Source organism: Vipera ursinii (assembly GCF_947247035.1).
Source record: "Vipera ursinii genome assembly, chromosome: 2".
NCBI lineage: Eukaryota > Metazoa > Chordata > Lepidosauria > Squamata > Viperidae > Vipera > Vipera ursinii.
The window spans coordinates 114,430,543-114,450,749 of record NC_139513.1 but is presented as its reverse complement, the minus strand read 5'-3'; the positions used below and the strand labels follow the sequence as shown (position 1 = coordinate 114,450,749).

General features: G+C 39.1%; 1 protein-coding gene across 1 annotated transcript in view; it reads left to right on the top strand.

Annotated features, from left to right (window-relative positions):
• The window catches only part of METRNL (meteorin like, glial cell differentiation regulator), a 36,954-nt gene extending 22,161 nt beyond the window's left edge, over window positions 1-14,793 (top strand). Inside the window, exons 3-4 of the mRNA XM_083354420.1 lie at window positions 10,218-10,277; window positions 13,462-14,793. Coding sequence (XP_083210546.1) covers window positions 10,218-10,277; window positions 13,462-13,778 — 377 coding nt within the window. The 3' untranslated portion in view covers window positions 13,779-14,793. The remainder of the gene's footprint in view (window positions 1-10,217; window positions 10,278-13,461) is intronic.
• The last annotated feature ends 5,414 nt before the right edge of the window (window positions 14,794-20,207 follow it).

Genomic DNA, 20,207 nt, shown 5'->3' with positions numbered 1-20,207 from the left:
TTAGGAAATACTTGAATTACAAACAATATATTAATACAATAATTGCATTGTTTTCAGTGGTTGATAAATAGTAATAAACTATGCACTCTTTTTTATATATTAAAAGCAGTTCTGTCTCTTCTTTTTTAAGGCAAATATAAAAGGATTACTATGATACTTATTAGAGTTGCAGCAACTTTTCTTTCTCCTCCTGCTGTTGTGGTTGTTTGGCCCTTGAAAAGACCCCTTAGTTGAAAACAATTCCCAGCTGTTCCTAGTTCCATCTAAAGTTTTCAGTCCAGTCAGATTTCATCATAATTGTTGTCAGCCTTGTGGAAAATTTGACTTTCAGAGCCCATATATAATTATGGAAGTACTACTAGTGTTGGAACAGATTTCTTTCTACAATGAATATAATCAAGGCCTCACCACTACTATCAAAAATAGCTGCCAGTAGTTCAGCAAGTAGATTATTTTTGTCTAAATTGTGAATCAAAATGTTGCTGCAAAACTCTACAGATTATCCCATGCCGTAACAGAAATATCAAGTAATTTGATTTTAATGAAACTTGTAAACAAGAATCTACTCCATATTTCTGCTTCAGAATCATTCTAAAAATGAATGTTAGAATGACAGAACCGCATCTCATTTCAAAATTTCAATGTTGACATTATATATAATTTATGTTACTTTTCCACTTAAGCATATTGAGGACGCTCCCTTGCATGGATGGGGATGCTTTAATTCTGTGCCTATGACACAGCTTTATATAGTAAAACCAAAATGAGAATGTTCTAGGAGAAAAGCAGTCCAGTCTCAAGAACTTTGGGACTTCTCCCTGCTCCACCCTCCAGCCTCATTGGTAAAATTAAGTGGCTAAGGATGGAGAGAAGATGATAGGTGTTGTCAAGTTTAGGGGACTGTGATGCTCTCTTGAAAACATGCTACTTTGGTAACTTAGGGCATTTGGAAAATGTTAAAATACAAGAATGGACTAAATATGTCTCATACTTGATGGATCTTCCAGAATGCTGGAGGTACAGCTGGCACAGTGATTAGAATACAATATTGCAGGCTAATTCTGCCTACTGCCAGGAGTTTGATCCTGACAGTCTCAAGGTTAACCCATTCTTCCATCCTTTGGAGGTTGGTAAAATGAGGACCCAGATTGCTGGGGGCAATAGGCTGACTCTGTAAACCACTTAGAGCTGTAAAGCACTATGAAGTGGTATATAAGTCTAAGTGCTCCTGCTATTTTCAGTGCAACCTGATGATGATGCAAGGCAAATCAATATTGATAGGTTATGTCAAATGAACCCTTGCTATGGTTTGACAGGCACTTCTTTTACAAATAAGAAATATTTGTAACAAAAATATTTTCTAACAAAAATTGCTTTGTTCCTGGAGGTTATGAAACACATTCTGCTTTTTTTCCTTGCTTGTTTTTCAAGGCTCAAAAAATACTTCACAAGTAGTAATGAGGAGTGAATTGTCATTGGCAGCTGTAACATTGCTGGAAGGTAACTGAACAATCATAATCTCCTGATTAAAAACAAACAAAAACAACTCTGAGGACAAAGCATTTTTTTTTAATGTCCCCTGGAAATTGCAGAGAATAAATCGAAGGAAAATTGGTCAATTAACCATTTCAGGGGAGATTATTTCCATGACTTTCTTAGTAAGAGTATAAAGCGATAAGGCAGGAACTGAGGCAACTGGACCTCTAATGCAGTTTTATGTGATAATATATATATATAAAAATCACCTTTCTCCCCTCCCTTTCTGCCACTCCATACTCCATACTAGGTAGTAAAGATGAAGAGGTGGAAAGGCATGTCATCACTTAATTCAGGTCATGATACCCCATTAGGGAAACTCCTACTTGACTTAACAGTGAGTCAGTATGATGACAGCAATATGCCATAACCTCCTCAACATCCAGGCATTTGAAAGTGCACCGAAACTGCTCTTCTTCGCTTGCACTTTCGGCTATTGTTGAACCATCTGTGAGGTTGGTTTGTTTTGGCTTGGAGTCCTGTGCACTGAGATTGACTAAACCATCTGAATCACCTGAGTCAGGAACTATAATATTATTGTTGTTCTTAACACATGGTCCCATGTTGAGGAAATTAGACAGCTTTTGCTCATAAATTGTAGTAGTAAGAGATGATACACTAACTAGAAAATCAATATGGAGGCGTAGGAACATTCTGTTGATAAGGTTTTCTTCCCTCATGTAAATGCCTTGATAGAAGGGACACTACTGTATAAACCTTAACAACCAACTAGATCTTGGACAGTACAAATGCCTTTGGACTTTAGTTTCTTTTAGAGCAGGTGTGTCAAACTGCCAGCCCACGGGCGGGATGCATCATGTGGAAGCCGTGCCCACCCCGGCTCCGGCAAGGGGAAAAAAGTCATAATTCATCGCGACATGCCACGTAATGTGGCGAGTTTGACACTCCTGTTTTAGAGTATCTCTAGTTGATATTTCTTCTAATTTCTCATGCAGCAGCACCTGCATGCTCAGGTTTTCACAAAAAGTAGTAAAGGTTTTTAGCATGACTTATTTTTTTATTCAGCATTGGCACTGAAGTACACTGAGAATAAGTTTAATTGACACAGCATTCATAATAATAATAATAATGATGATGATGATGATGGAAGGGACCTTGGAGGTCATTTAGTCCAGCCCCCTGCTCAGGCAGGAAACCCTATACCATTTCAGACAAATCTCTTCCAATTATATGAACGACCTGCTACATAAAATAAAAGGGTCTTTTAGCTAGCAATATGCCTGTTAAAATGACATCACATGGACCATTATTGCTGTACTCTATGACTTGAAAGTCTCTCTCTCTCTCTCTCTCTCTCTCTCTCTCTCTATATATATATATATATATATATATATATATATATATATATATATATATATATGGGGACCTTTGGTCATTCGGGTTTTATCCCGCGTAGAAATGAAGGTGTAGGCGCGACGTTTCAACAGAATCCCATCCGTCATCATCAGGCTTGTGGCTTCAGAGGGAAGCTGAAGCCACAAGCCTGATAATGACGGATGGGATTCCATTGAAACGTCACGCCTACACCTTCATTTCTACGCGGGATAAAACCCGAATGACCAAAGGTCCACATACAGACACCCGCAAAAACCTCAGAAAACAAATATATATATATATATATATATATATATATATATATATATATATATATATATTCAAGTTTTAAATAATTACTACATAAATCTGAATGCAACTATGAAGATTTCATTAAAGCAAGAGTCTTCCAGTTTTCTTTTTCCCTAAGTGCCATCTTGTCATGATCACTGGTGAGACTGACCACAGATGCATAATTAAATTGATAATTTCTCATTTTTATAATGAATGTAAATGCCCTCCCTACTGGGATAACAAAGGAAGTTGTAGTTCTCCACCCATTCCATTTTTGGGTCTCCAGTGAGTAGATTTAATTAGCCTGCTGCTAGATAGGGCAGAGTTCTGAGTGAAAATGAATTCCATAACTGAATAGGGCATTATAAAAACATCTGCACCACCTTCTCTGTAGAAGTGACTGAGTATAAAAAGCAGCTTCATTCTTTCCTTGATTAGATTAGCGTGGGGTGTTTCTACTATTTCCAGGCTACATAGTTCTTAGAGTTGTAACAGATCTGGTCTTGAGTTGTATGTGTCAGCTATTTCTTTTCTACTGTACTTTATAATTGTTTTTCTTGCATAAAAAAACAAGTTAGCCATCCAAGATTTCATCTTGTGAATGTTTATGCATGTTTATATCTTAATTTTCACATAATCCTATAATGCATTTGTCTTCCATAACAATTATCGGTACAATAACTAACATGTTCTATATACAAGTTTTCAACTAGTTTTCTGTCATGGGAATCATTACCCAAGTATGTCAAAATGTGTATAGGGAAAAATGCTGTCCACACTACAAAAATGCTATTTAATTAAGACAGTGAATCTAATACCATGCTTCGTGTAGAAATACAAATTAAGAATTTATAATTGATGGGTGTTCCTCCACTCGAGTCCAAGATAGTATTTGATTAAATTCAGCTTTAATTTTAATTGAAAACCAGAACTCTGACATCACATAGCCATTTTCCCTTGTGTTCTTGCTATTCTCCAGCATGATAGATGGAGAATCCACGAATGGGTTAACTCTGTCTTCCTGCCCATTTAGACGTAAGTGAGTCAAACTTGCCATGCCTCTCCTGGGCCAGGATACCTCCCAGTCATGACTTAGTCTGTGCCCAGAATAGACGTGGTGATTTTGGCTCCCAGAAATCTTGCTGAATCATCTCTTCTGAGTAATTGAGCAGCGTGTGTGTGTGTGTGTGTGTGTGTGTGTGTGTGTGTGTGTGTGTGTGTGTGTGTTCATCAATTAGCATTCTTTTCAGGATTGGAGTTTTGCTTTTCTCCTTCCAGCTGTAACTCTAATTGGCTTGTAGCTCTAATTGAGCTCCAGCCTTCCAGAGGTCTCAACTGTTTTCACTGTTGTATGTCCGTGGGGAAGGTTTTCTCAATTAGATAGCTTTCACTGTAGTTCTTTCAGGATCTTATCTTTCTCTCAGAAGCCCCAGGCTGTTCTTTTGCGGCAGGCTAGTTGCAGCCGCCATTTTGAATTCCGGCTTACTAGCAGCTGGCCGAGAGGAGGCTCTTCGTCAGAAAGCCGCCGCAGCCTTTTTCAGTGTGCTGATAGCATCAGAGGCATGCGAAGACTCTCAGAACTGCCTACCTTCTCTCCTGAATGAAGGGGGAAGGACAGTTTGTTTCTCTTTTTTCACTACCAGCAGTAGCGGCCGCCATTTTGGGTGCCACAATCACATTGCTTTTACTCTGAAAAAACTTGTGCAGCCTTCTTTGCTAGCTTCTGAGAAAAAAAAACACGACAGGCTTCAAAGGTGCTTACCTTGCCTTCCAGCTCAGGGAAGTTGGTCCCTGAGCCTCTGGTCCGGGGGTCAGCAACCTGAAACAGTGAAAGAGCCACTTGAAACCGGTTCCCTCAGAAAAGGAAAAACTGGGAGCCGCAAAAAAATGTGTGCGCATGCACGTACATGCGCGCATGTGCAGAACAGGGTTTGACTGAAGAGTGGAGCCAAGGCAAGATATGCACCTACCCTGCATATTTGAATTGATTGGTTGAACTTTTTTAGTCCCACTTTTTTTTTGGACTGCACATGGCAGAGAACTGGGAGCCACAGGAGACGTCTGAAAGAGCCGCTTGCGGCTCCGGAGCCGTGTGTTGCAGACCTGGTCAGTTCACAGTCTTTTTCAAGCTCCTCCTCTCACAATCATTGCAGAAGTTTCTGAGTTCAGATCCCTTCTGACTGTAGCACAATCATTGTTTGCCTTGCCCGAAACCTTTCAAAGTGGATGATCAAGTACAGGAGGCTTCAATTGTAGCTCTAGACCTCAACCTAGCTGTCTCATTGTCCATTCAAACAGAAGATGTGTGCTGACCGTGCCATTCTTGGCCTTGCCGCCACCGACTAGGACCAGTGAGCTGGCTGTTTATCACTGAGGTGATCTGTTGTCACTAGGTTTCTACATGTGAGCTGGCTGTTTTCACCGAGGTGATCCATCGCCACAGTAGACTCGGCCTGTGCTCCAAAGGTGCTTCAACTAGTCTTAAGGCCATCAGGAGCTTTGCAGGTGTGCCAGTTGTCCATTACATTGGGCCAGCAGCCACCATTGCCATAGAGTACTTATTGATCCCTGGGAGTGGTACACAGCCTCAGATCAGTACTCTGCTCTTCTGTTTGAGATCCCTCTCGGCCTAGGAGAGGCGTGGCAAGTTTGACTGACTTAGTCTAATTGGGCAGGAAGACAGAGTTAACCCATTCGTGGATTCTCCATCATCATGCTGAGAAAAGGCGTTCAGGTAAGACAACGCCCCCTTCCATCTCTTTGACTAGGTGAAATCTGGTAATTTTATGGCTGTGAATTTATTTTTTTCCTCCTGCCAATAACAACATTCTAATCTATAGTCTTGGCATTTCCTTATAGACCTCCATCCAAATGTTAAACAGGTCTGATCCTGTTTGCTTAGAAGCATGGTTAGATTTAGCTAACTGCTCTATTTCAATTATCTATGCCATAACTATTGGCTATCAAATCAAGGATAACAGAATCCTCCTGTGCTTTCCTTGACCCTCTGAAAGAGAAAATTTGTCAGCAAGACAATCAGATACCCAGAACACTTGGCAGAATTTGTCTCCCAAATGATGTCATGGTAATTTAAATCCCTATCACTGCTACCTCATGCCTCTTAAAAAGAATTGCACTTTGCTTCTGGAAAGCATCATCCATATATCTTTGGTTGGATCAGCCACATTAAAGGCTAATAGTATTGCCCACATTCATTCCTCTGCTTATTTAAACCCAGATATCTCCGACAGTATCACCACGTTAATTCATTTGAATTCCTTAGCAGATATGATACTTTTAATACACAGTGCAACTTCTCATCCCTAACTATTACTGCTATTTAGAAATGTTCAGTTATTTGAGTCTGAAATGTTTCAAGCTTGAAAATATCTCACCTCAGATTGGAAACTTACAACAGCTATTAAGCCCGTCCATTGTTTTTCAAGGCCAAAAAGTTTTTTGAGTTTAAAACAGGGCTATTTACAGGTGGTCCTCAACTTACCATGGCAATTGGGATACAAAATTCATTGATAAATTATTTTGGTCATTTAGTAAAACATTATGGGACCGCAACTTGTAATCTTCCTGGTGGCTTCCCCATTGAGTTTGCTCGTCAGAAGCCAGCTGAGATGATGATCACATGATCCTGGGATACCACAACTATCCCCAGATCATGATCACATGACCATGGGATGCTGCAATGATCATAAATGGAAGGACTGGTCATAAGTCACTTTTTTCAGTGCCTTGTAATTTCGAATAGTTGCTAAACAAATGATCCTAATTCAAGGACTACTTGTAGAACCTGGAACAGTTGAAACAATGTGATTCAAGTTGCAGACATTCTGAATATAAAACATGCTGAAATCCTTGAAACTACTCCTTCTGAGTAAAATGTATCTTTGTTTGTTATATTACAGTGATTGAAGTTATATCATCAGGTCTTTACCATGTCTATTAAATCACATTTGTTTTTCTGAAATAAAGACTTCAAGCTCATCTTTATTTCTAACAATCTGAGATTAGTGTTAGGCAACAAATCTGATAAATTTATGAATCAGTTCTCAACTCTGATTTCCATTAAACATTTGAATAGGCCCCACCAGACCAGCTGTCTTCTACATCAAGGCTTTTCAACCTTTTCACCCATTGTACCACTTTTAGGATATGGCAGCATCCGAGTACCACCAGTCGCCTAGCAAGGTGTCAAAAACTTGATGACCAAAAAAAAGGAAAAAAAGTGATGAATTACAGGTAGTCCTTGACTTACAACAGTTCACTTAGTGACTGTTCGAAGTTACAATGGCACTGAAAAAAGTGTCCCACAAGCCACAGCCAAGCAAGACCTCTGCCTGCCCACCTGACGGCGCTCTTCCTCCTGTTCGAGGTTTTTATTGTTGTGAGCATTTCTGTTGAGGATTTGCAGCAGGGGTGGGGGGTTGTTTGGTTTTTATTCCCCCCGTCTGGTGGGTGGTTGCAGCAGGATTTGGTCACTTCACATGACCCTGGGACATTGTGACCGTCATAAATATGAATCAGTTGCCAAGCATCTGAATGTAAATCACAAGACCCTGGAGATGCTGCAACATTCCAGCTGCTTCTTCTGGGCTCAGAAGTGCCAGGATCAGTGCCGAGCTCCAGCTGGAGCCTGGCACTGATCCTGGTGCTTCTGCTGAGCCCAGACAGCTCCGAAGAAGTGCTGATCCTGGCGCTTTCGCTGAGCCCTGACAGCCCTGCAACTCCAGACATCTCTCTCTCAGGCTTGTGTGGTGCCGGTTCAGCTCATCCCCCTCCCCCGGTACCATTTTTCTAGGATGGTCATGTACTACCTGCCAGATGCCAATGTACCACAGGTGGTACCCGTATCACTGGTTAAACAGCCCTGTTCTACATGATACAAGTGCTTCCATGATCCTTCATTTGAGGTTTTTGCTGTGAATTCCCACCAAAGACAGTTAAAACCTTTCTGATGAAGGACATTTTTACCAATATTTATGCAACTCAACTCATGCAGCCTGGTAATACAGACTATGATACGATATTCCCAGAATGGTGGCTGCTGCATGCCATAAAATATAATGTGGATCAATTTAGGAGCTAAATGATAAAAGTGGGATGGTCTTCCCAGTGTATTTCTGTGGTTTCTAGCCTGTGATAAAAAAATCTCACTTTACCGTTGTGGTTTCATTACATTCCTGTAAAGTCTTTGATCACTTCCAATATTTCTGTAATTCAGTTTTTTCCACTTTAAGATAAGTGGACTTCAACTCCCTGAATTCCACAGCCCTCCCAAATTCTGGGAGTTGGTCCACGCATCTTCAGGTGAGAAACTCAGTAGTTATTAATAGCAATGAACCCCTTTGGAAAGGACCTGATAGAACCAGTTCACTGTTGGAGAGCAACCATCCCAGATGGGAGGGAGGCTCAAGCAAGGAAACCCAAGAAGGCTAGGTCTGACTCTCCCCTCCCTTTAAATTTCTTAGAGCCGTATCTAGTCATATGAAAGCTGCCAGTCTGGAGAGATTCCTGTAGTATAGGCAGAGAACAATAAAGCAGGTAGTTTGAAGCGTGCACATGTAGGTCTGGTTATTCAAGTCTGATGTTCACATTACAAATAGGATAGACAGAAGGAAAAAAATGTCAAACTCTCACAAAATATACTGTACTTTTACCCCCATCCCAAATCTCTCAAAAGAAAATGACGACAAGGTCATTTAATAGAATAGAATAAATTAAGAGCCAGAGTTTATTTCCCAAAGAAGAAAAAGTTTATTTATTTATTTTTATCCCATCATATGCTAAATAAATAAATAATATCCCACCAGTGTGTGTGTGTGTAGGCAGCAAACATACCTCATATTCCTTCCTCCTATTTTCCCCCAGAGTAACAACCCTATGCAGTAAGTTGGGTTGAGAAAGAAAGACTAGCTTAAAGTCTCCCGGACAACTTCCATGCCTAAAACAGTACTAGAACTCACAGTCTCCTGGTTTCTAAGCCAGCAGTTTTTAAGCAGTACAACAAGAGAAGAATTAAGAGAGCTCATAGTGTTGAAATGCATAAAATGTATGCTGACTGGTCTTTTTAAGCCAGAAAATAAGGATGAATGGGTTCTTTACAATCACTAATTACTGTGCTGAGGGAAGGGGTAGCTTTCACAGGGAAACTGGCCCAAGCAAGAGAGGTTAACCCCCCCCCCTGTCCCAATATACTGCGGTGCTGAACTGTATCAGGTCTACAGTCTTTACTTTGTAGCTTTAGGGGGGGAAATCCAAGGGAAAAACATGGAGCTACACATGGTATCTTTAATATGTAGTGTGACCTTCAGACCTCTGCCTGGCTTCACAAACCAGGGATGCAGGTGTAGACTGCCTCTGGCTTTGTCCCACAGCCTTGTGGTGCAACTGCTGATGAATAAAGGCTACTGTGTAAGGGCACAAGCCAGCTGCTGTCTCTTTCCAGATGACTCTCTCTTTTTTTTAACTTCCTCTCTGTAGTTTCCTCAAGGCTCAACTACATCTTATGTTTAAGGCATGGCTACCAGCTGCATCTTTATTTATGTTCTTATTTTAAATGGACTAACCAGTTTTGTTGGTATAATCAGGAATAGTTTTTTTTCCTTCCTATTTCAAGTTCTGATACCTGGAATGCAATCCTAGAATCAAAGATCTTGAATTCTGAATGCATGTAATCTGCAGGATTTTTTGCTTACCTTTTAAAAGTTTATCCTGGAAAGTTAACCTCTGTCAACTTAAGGGAACTATTCTACAAGGGGATACAATTCAGTGTAGAAAAATAGACAGATATCAAAAGATTATTGTAAGAGAAAACGTCGTATTCTGGATATGACATTATATTTAATGTCATATCCAGAATATGGACTATTTAGTTTTTAAGAGATGGACATTTTCATAGAAAATATTGATCTGAAGAAGTAGACTACACATTTGCTGGCTGAATTGAGTGGTACATTAAAGTTGGCCTTTAAGATGTTCCTGGGTACAACATTTACTTTCTTGAGATACTGAAATGCCCTTCTTTGTTTCATTCTCAGCTCCCTGCCGACCTTGCAGTGACACGGAAGTTCTTTTGGCTGTCTGCTCCAGTGACTTTGGTAAGTTTCCTTGATTTCTGGATGGCTGCTGAGTTCACCATTGCTCTGTAAAATGCCATTCTTCCCTTGGGATAATCTGCTGGATTTGGCCTACAGAAACTTCACCAAACAGTGAACAAACTGAAAGCCCTAGATTGTAACCAACAAGGGAGCCCTTTTCTGCTCATTTTGGAGTAAACAAAGTGTATCCAAGAAGTACAAAGGGAACAAGGGAGGAAAAAAGCCTTTATGGGGTTTTAGCTCTGAAGGGCTTCAATTAAATCATTGTGTTTGGCTAGTTCTTTTCTGCCATGGACAAAGAAAGAGATGGGCTGTGGTAATAGTGATGGAAGTTCAAAGGTTTTTAGGAGCGAGTAATAGGAATTATCCTCTTGATGTTTCTAAATAGACCCTTGATAAAAACTAAATCCTTGTTTCTTGTTGCTTTTAAAGATGAAGTTTATACTTAGTCCTGCAGGGGTATACTAGAATAGGGTCTTTCATCTTGCTGACTGCTTACCTATAAGAAAAGAAGGAGTTTCTCAAAATGTACAGAATGAAATAAAATTGTGGTGAATGAGACTTTTTCAGGAATAGAAAATATTTGCTTTTACACTGGTCCAAAAATATGACTAATTCTTCATCAAGGGTTACTTTTTAATAATACCATTGGGGGGGGGGGAAAGGGGGGTTTATAAAACCTGAAAGCAAAACTGATTCAATTCAATCATTAAAAAAAAAATCTTTTGATGCATAGACATCCAATAGAATTCTTCTGTAGGCTCTCTGGGTAGAAAGTGCTACAGTATGGTTGGACTTAATCAGTATGCTTAGCAGAGATCCAGCAGAATTATGTCTTATTCTTCTCCAAGTATATTTTGCTTGCAAAGATTGCCTGCCTGAAATGCTTAGATCATAAATAGAGATAAACACAGTGATCTGTGCCAGCAAAAGGTATAGCTTTTTTCTGTTATGTCTCCCCCAAAGAGACAAGTGGTTTTCCTTAGTATGACTAGTGGGGTAACTGTTTTCCTCTTTATGGTAGTGAAGTAGCATTAAAGCAATTTTCCCACGCTTGGAATCCAAAGTAAATGTTGTAATGAAACAGCTGGGCATGTCTGGTCTTGGATATGTGCTACAGATATAAATACAGCCTATTAGTATTGTGGATATAATAGGGGCATATTCTGAACAGGGAGGAGGATGCAACTCCCAGACATTGTGGTGGGGATTGCTCTTGCTCCGTCTTGATGGAAAATGTTGCCCAGACAGGTGGTGGCTTGCTGTATGTATTTCTTCAGGGCAGAATGCCAAAGAATTCAATGTAAATGTTACTGGCCATTAATAGAATTTGATTTAAATTTCTAGGGTGAGTTTTGGTGCAGGCCTTTATTTTAATAGTGAGGCTTATCCTGTTTAACTAATAGGCAAACTGGTCTTTTCCAGGTGTTTTGATACCTCCAGGTATTTTGCTTTGTTTTGGTTTTTAGGTTCCTTGACACATGGTTCTTTCTGTATTCTGAAATTTCCCAAAAGCTAAACAGTGCTCCTTTCTTCATGCTAGCTTTATAGATGAACTCTTAACTTCATGCAAATGAAGAAAATATTTGTTTCCCTATTCTGTCAACTTTTTCAGTGGATAGATTGAACGTTTAATGAACAAAGTACTCTTTTCCCTATGTTGTGAACTTTTGTAATGGATAGATTGGACATTGTTTTAGACACAGCTGAAATCAAGAAGTGCCTTGGCTCTAAACCCCAAGATTATTACAGTAAGCTTTAGTAGATTAAGCATGGATCATAGCATTTCTCAATTGTGCGCCCTTCAAATCTGTTGGACTAACACTTCAATTTCCAGCTTTCGTCCAACACACCTGGTGAGCAAAAGATTGGAGAAGGGGAGTTTATGATATATTTATTTTCTGATTATTTAATAATTGACAATACCTAAAATAGTTGATTTTCCCAATATTTTTCTGCTTGATTTGCACAGAGATCATTTACATTGCACAGAGTTGCATTTACATTGAAGGATTGATGTATACCATATATCAGTATTAAGTCTTATTGGATAGCCATAGCAGAGCATTTCCCAAAGTGTTAAAGGTAAATATTTCCCCCATCCAGTCATTTTCGACTCTAGGGGTTGGTGCTCATCTCCATTTCGTAGCTGAGGGAGCCAGCGTTGTCGACACATTTCTGTGTGGATGTGGCAAGCATGGCTATATGCCAAGGTGCGCAGAATGCTATTACCTTCCCACCAAAGTGGTCTACCTATTTACCTCTCAAACTTGGGCTCTCAGCTTTCCAGATGACAGGCTCACCATCTTTAACTGCTGAGCCATTATGCTCCTTGCTGCCCAAACCGATGTCTCACATTTGTCCTCAATCTGGTTGATTTGGGGCAATAGTAATCCAGGACATCTGGAGTTAAATATATTGAGGAAGGCTGCTAGAGGAATATTACATTTCAAAAAGTATTGAAGCAGTTGTCTGAAAAATTGTGATTTGGACATTAGGTTACAAATCAGTACTGATTATTTTCTTTTTAACTTCCTTTGAAGTATCTATTGATATTTATGCATAAAGCCAATTAAACTGTGGTTCGGTGCAGTACTGTAAAATAGATCTTTCCCAGGCTGGAGATTATGAGAGGTAAGAACTAAATATATCCAGAATGCAGCATTACTAGTTTTTGTTTAGTTTTGAGAAATGGGTTTAAAACAGAGCATTCTTAATCTAGATTATGTGTCATATTTGTTTTTAATTTTAAAAAGTTGTAGTTTGGAGAGTCACTAATAACAGTGAGGTGAAACTGGAGAGGTACTCATATAAAACTAAAAAAATGCTTTTCTTGGATGTGTTTTAAGTACCCGAAACGGGGAAAAGCCCTTTCAAAAATATTGCTATATGTGCATAAACTCAGATATACAATTCAAGGTTTCAAATGCAGCAGTGTATAATTAAACCAACAAACGGTGTAAGAATTTAGTCTTAAGAACATAACAGAATTTGTCTCACTTGCAGGAAGGATGTTAACATCTGGTCCCGCCACTCTTTTTCTTCCAGGACAGCCACTGAGTAAAATAATTTGTTAACCAAAATCCCATGCATATTAAGGAGAATGATAAATGCTCATATAAAAGTGGATATCAAGGTAGCTTTATATCTAATTGTGTTTTTTTTTGCCTGTGCTTCTTCCTAGTTGTCAGAGGTACCATCCAAAGTGTAATCAATGAGGAGGATCAGCAGGATTCCATTATCAGTATAAACATCAATAGAATCTACAGGCAGAAAACAAGGGTCTTCCTCTCTGCTGAGGAGAGTGGTCGGTGGCAAGGACAGATCAAGACTCTGCTTCAGTGTGGGGTAAAACCAGGAGACGGAGACTTCCTCTTCACAGGCAGCATGCACTTTGGGGAGGCCAGGTTAGGCTGTGCCCCACGTTACAAAGACTTCCAAAGGATGTATAAAGAAGCCAAGGACAAAGGACTAAATCCATGCGAAATTGGCCCAGACTGAAATGATGTTCTTCAGCTGTAGGTTACTCTTAGAGCTCAGCCAGAACTAATTCTTAGTTGCTGCAGATGTGTTGATTTAAATGGAACTAATAACAGAGAGGAACCATCTGATGTCAGGAACAGAATATTCTCCTTTAAAGAGGTCTGTAAGAGGAGGCTGGATGAGCATTGAGTATGGAGGATCACTGAAGTCTAGAGACTCCTTATTGCTGCTTGGAGGCTGGACTTTACAAATCCCGAGGTACTTTCTAACCTTATGACCGTACGACTATAAGAACCACACAAGCTGCTCCTCACGGCCAACGGCTTGCTTATGGAATTGACTGAAGTACAAAGCTAGAATGCCACCCCATATTTAGTCCATTTGAACTAAATTATTTTTATAAGTTCCCTGGGGTGGGGAGGAACGAAATGCGTCACAATCCATGTCTTAAAAATATCCATCAACCAATGAACCTTTGAATCTTTGTAATGCTAATGTGTAAAATGTGTTAAGCAGATGTAGCATTTTGCATGGTATACACAGACGACAATATGGTAGAAGCCGGTGAACCCATTTTAACACTGACGCTTTGTTTAAAAAGGAAAAAAAACCAGAAAAAAAGGCTTGTTGTACAATTTTTTAAAAAATGGTTTCTTATGACAGAAATTTATGGAATTAAACACTTGCTTTTCTTTTCTTTTTCTTTTTTTAAGAGAGAGAATGTACAATTACCACCTGCAGTTTATGTTCAGAGTGAATGAGTTGTTTCCATTCCAGAGAAATAAAATGTTCCTGGATTTGAGCCAATGTTGTTGTGATTCCCATGCTGCTTCTGCCTTCTGCACTTTTAAATTTAACTGATTGGTATCTGCACCAGGGTGGCAAAAAATCTATTTTAGGTGCAGATTTTGTTTATGTACAATACTTGCACCATCTTCCAGGGACTGGAGACTTGCCTTCTCTCAAAAGGCATTTGAAAAGTTTGATAGCATTTTGAAATGTAATAGTCGCTATACCATACCAGCTTTGCTCAAATCTGGGCAATTAAAGAGTGCTCTTCTGTCATTGTTCTTCATTTACAAAATTTACATTCTTATTTATAAATAAGGTTCACTTTTATATAAAAAGTATAGTGCAGAAATTAATGACAATTTAAATATGTGAGCATCCACAGCAGAATGAAATACAAATTTAATACAGTGGAGATGTCTTAGTACAATCCACTCGTGCCTGATGTATAGTTAACACTAGTTCTTCATTGGGAATTGATTTTCCATTTATTCCCAGTTCTATTATCTTCATTATTATTCCTCCACCCCAGTCTGTCATATTTGCGGTTTTCGATGCTTATTGTAAGGACTAAAAAATTGCAGCAGTCATATAAAACAATGGTAAAGAAGTGGATTATTTAGTATTCCACAAGAACTTTGAAGACATGGGATAGCCTCTGTACATTATACACCCAATTTCCCTATCTAATAATTGATGTGAATTGGTGTTGCTACAGAAGAACAACTCAAAAGGTTTTTCTGTATACTTTTTTCATTTTTACTTATACAATAATATATATTGGGCCCAAATATCCAGCTACTTCCATTTGACCCTTTTATAAATGTATACTGTATACTCCACTTTTGACTAAATGGATCTCCAGATTCACTTTGTGTGCCTTCAAGTTCAGCGTTAACTCCTGGCAACTGCCTGGACAAGTCCCTCGCAGTTTTCTTGGCAAGATGTCAGAAGTGGTTTGCCTTTGTCTCCTTTGGAGGGCTGAGTGTGACTGGTCCAAGGTCACCCAGCTGCTTTGTGCTAAAGTGAACTAGAACTCATTCTCCCAGTGTCCAACCTGCTGCCTTGATCCCTACACCAAACTATATCTCTCCAAATCACTTACAACAGATTAAAATTTGTCTACTGCAATAGTTGCAAATGGAAAATGGCAATAAAATTAACAATAAATGCTCAATAATAGCACAATGATTGATGCTATTCTTCTATGACCTGCCAAGGGGAATAAAAACTTTTATGACTGACATCCAAGCACTCACAATTTCCCTCTTGGACCCTTATTTAAGTCAGTTTCCTGAATAAGTCTTCAGGCCTTTCAGGTTTCTTCTGAAGTAAACATTCTTTTGATTATATCCCCATATTCTGAAGTTAATTTATGCCTTCGCAGCATGTCCACGAAGCATCTTATGTTTGTCCTATAAATATTGGCTGGAGCCTGGCTTTTCTCTTGAAGTTACCAACTAACACTGATCACTCCCTTTCCAGCTATATTCTAAGTTCTTCGTCCTCCCTACATCTTAGGCTTTGCCATATGGCAAGTTCTCTTTTGTGTGGGAAGTTTTCAAAATTGCTGACATGCATTGCTACATGCTTATTATCACAATACTGGCAGGTGCACTCATAAAAATTAAAAGACTCTATAAGGGAGGAGTTGACAACAGTAATTTAATACACAGCCCATTTTTTAACAACAAAAAGTCTTTAAGTGGAATATCATGGTCATGATCTTGATGATGGGCCACACCGGATGGCCAGTGATGCTACTCCCTGTCTTTATGTTGTGTTGTCAAACTTAACCTGTGGCTAAGGCTGTTTCTCGGGAAGGGCTGTCAGATCAGTTGAAAAGAAGGGATGGTGAGTTGTAAATTGAAGTGGAAAGCCAACCTGCTTGCTATGAAAGGAAACATTATGAGTCGGTATTTCCTTTCACACTAAAGCTAATATTGAAGATGACATGGCTTTTTAAGATTTGGCAGCATTTTAAGACCCAAGAGGTTTTTGTTTTTTTCTTAAAAATATTTTGAAGACCTCTTCTTAGAAAGTTGAAGCTGATGATTTCAAAAAGCAATTTACATTTGAATGGTACAATTACAATGAATTAATTTAAAGCAGTGTTAATATGACTGAGCTTTGTAAGCTTGAACATCTGTTGACAATGGAAAATGTTGGGAAAATAAAAATTACAAATGTTCATTTACAGCCTTTAGCAGCTTGACTTGTCTGCTTAACCTGACAGGCTCCCAAGGGCAATGGAAGAGGAGGAGGCCAGTGTATCGACCTCAGTTTTTGATAGAAAAGAACTGGAAACAGCAATTCATGATATGAATGATAGATAAAGCTGCAGGATTAAAGGATATTCATATTGATCAAATAAAAGTTTGGGGAGATTTTGCCAAGCAATGGTTGTTACCACTTTTTAATGTATGTGTGGCCTCAAACTGTATTTTGAAGATTTGGAGGAAAGCCCATGTTATTGCATTTCTGAAACCCGGAAAAGAACTGAAGGACCCAAAGAATTTTTGTCCATTCCCACCTTTGCCATCCTTTCAAAATCTATGAGAGAGTTCTATTTCAATAGAATGTTTCCTATCATCGAACCAACTCTTATTCCTCAACAAGCAGGTTTCCTGCACAGGCCAGATATTTATATGCATCCAACACATAGAGAATGGCTTTCAATTAGTCCTAATCATAGGAGCTGCTTTCATGGATTTATCTGCGGTCTGTGACACAGTTGATCACAGGGAGCTTCTCTTTAAATTATATAATATCACACACAATCTTGTTCTGATTAAATGTATTAACCTTATTAATCATCACCTTCCAGGGAAGAAAGAACCGGTGGAGAGGCCAGCGACTTGGTCTTCCACAGGGGACCATTCAATATATATTCCAATAATGAACCTATTGGTCCTGATACATCAGGGCTTTTCAACCTTTTCATCCATTGTACCACTTTTAGGGTATGGCAACATCCGAGTACCACCAAGGTGTCAAAAACTTGATGACAAAAAAAGGGAAAAAAGTGATGAAGTACAGGTAGTCCTCGACTTAACAACAGTTCGTTTAGTGACTATTCGAATTTACAATGGCACTGAAAAAAGTGCCCTCCAAGCCACTGCTGAGCAAGACACCTGCCTGCCTGCCCGGTGGCGCTCTTCCTCCTGTCTGAGGTTTTCATTGTGGGCAATTCTGTTGAGGATTGGCAGTGGGGATTGGGTGGGGGTGTTTGGTTTTTATTCCCCCCCATCTATCCTTCGCTCAGGCTTCTGCAGTGCTGCCACCAGTTCAGCTCATTCCCCTTCCCTGCTACCACTTTTCTAGGATGGTCCTGTACCACCTGCCAGGTGCCAATGTACCACAGGTGGTACACGTACCACTAGTTGAAAAGCCCTGTGATACATTGTCTTTCATCTGCATTAATGATTTGGCACTTACTGCTCAGGGTACTAACTTCCAGCAGGTGGAAGTCGAGCTTACTCTGGCTCTTAAATGAGAATGGACTAAAATCTAACCCATCAAAAAAAATAATGTCTGTGCATTTCATCCCCCAAACAGTTAGGCCAGTCATAGGCTTAATATTATCTGGGATGGAGTGGCACATTGTCAGAAGCCACATTACCTTGGTCTTACAATGGACCGAAGATTAATCTTTAAAAGACATTGTTACAACTTAAAGTAAAAGATCTCTACTTGTAATAATCTCCTCAGAAACTGGGCTGGAACTATTTGCGATTCCCACACCATTAGTCTTTGGATGGCTACCCTTGCATTGTGTTACTTGGTGGGAAAGTACACCTGCCTGTTTGGGGCTGGTCTGTACACCCTACCCTGGTGGATAGGGAGCTTAGTGGTACATGCTGGATTGTTAATGGATGCCTACACCCCTCATCACTTGACAAACTATATCTTGGCAAAATAGCCCAGCCAGGCATTATTCCTCAACAAGCTGGCTTCCTGTACAAGCCAGATACTTTGTGTGGCACAAAACATGGGGTGTGGAAAGGTGTTACATGATCGGTATTACAGTGATTATTGGCCAAGTACCCCCTACAAAAAGATTGAAATCACGAAAGAGCTTTTTAGATTGTGCCAAGGAGATTGTTACTACACCTCAAAAAGAACAATTAAAAAGGTGGAAACTTCAAGTTAAACATCTTCATAATTGGATAGAACTGATTGAGGAGTTGCCTGAAGTTTCAGAGGAGAAATGGACAATTTGGAGATGTTTAAACAGACTACACATACTGGTTTGACTAGAACTAAAGACCACATGGAAAAAAAACACACCAAGGGTTTCTCCCAGAGGACAAGGGTATGTACTGCAAATGTGGCACTATTCAAACAACTATCCATCTTTTACAGTGCCTCCTGGGACTGACATGCACATAGAATGACTTGCTGGTAGGAAATATCCCTGTCATTAATGTGGCCCACCACTGTGCTAAAACCATATAAATCTGTTTTTATTAAAAGTGTTTAATCTTTTAATATTTAAATTAATAATTTTCCCCTTTCTAGTTCCTGCATTTCTGACACAAGGCAAGATGAGCTTTATTTGTGCTTACATTTCCTGGGGTGGTTGGAGACTTTTATACAGCTGGAGAGAAGCCTTTGTTACCCATCAATCCTAGAAGAACATCCTTCATATTAAATGTAGGACTATTTTAATTTCCATGGAAGACAAGGTAACAACTTCACTGGGTGAATCCTAGGCTGAAAGAATTATCCTTGCAAATAATAACATATTAAATATGGCTTCCACATAAATCATGTTTCAAAGGAAGAAACTGCCTAATTTCTAATCTCTTTGATTAGAAGTTTCAAGAGTAGGTTGTCTGGATTGGCAAAGGTGTGTACACCCTGAACTAGAATAATAAGGGTGTGGCAAATAACATCTTCCTGTGGTAACTTTGGAGCATACCATTGTATTATTATTATTTTGGTATTGTACCTGCTTGTTAGTGTAGGATTTTTTCTCTTCGTAATAGGATCAGTTTTCATGTAAACAACTTGTGCAAATGAGCCTCTATCCAAAAACAGCTCATCTATTCATTGTAACAAAATGTTCAATACAATGTCCTAGAAAAGCATGAGGCAATCAGATTTCCAATCCACTCAAGAGCATCAGTTTGAGAGAAGAATCCCTGTTCCTTTTGATAGTTGGTGGGCAAACTTTTCTCTTCCAGCAACTAATGGAATGACGTATCACTTTGGTAATTGGTTGGAAATAAGACACTGCTGAATGATAGAGGCTAGGCATATCTGTTTTATTTATTTTTTATTTTTAAAACATATACATGCAGTGTTGTTATAAGCAATCCATCCAAGTTGTTGTTGTTTGAATGAAAACCAATATCTACAATTAGGCAAATAAATTTTAGAAATAAAACTATTCATGCTATTTTAATAGAAGCATTTAGCTTAGACTTTCTGAACCTGGTGTCTTCCAGATATCTAAGTCTATAAGCTGAATTGGTAGGAGATAAAATTTTCTCTTAACTCATGACACCTCACATTCTCTTGATACATTTTTAGAGTTTCTATAGAAATTCCTTCATGGAACTTTGATGTGATTTCATCTTTGAAGCTGCAAAAGTTTTTCCTTGGTCAGAAGATGGATTAAAGTCTTACAAGGAAACATATATAATGTTTTTT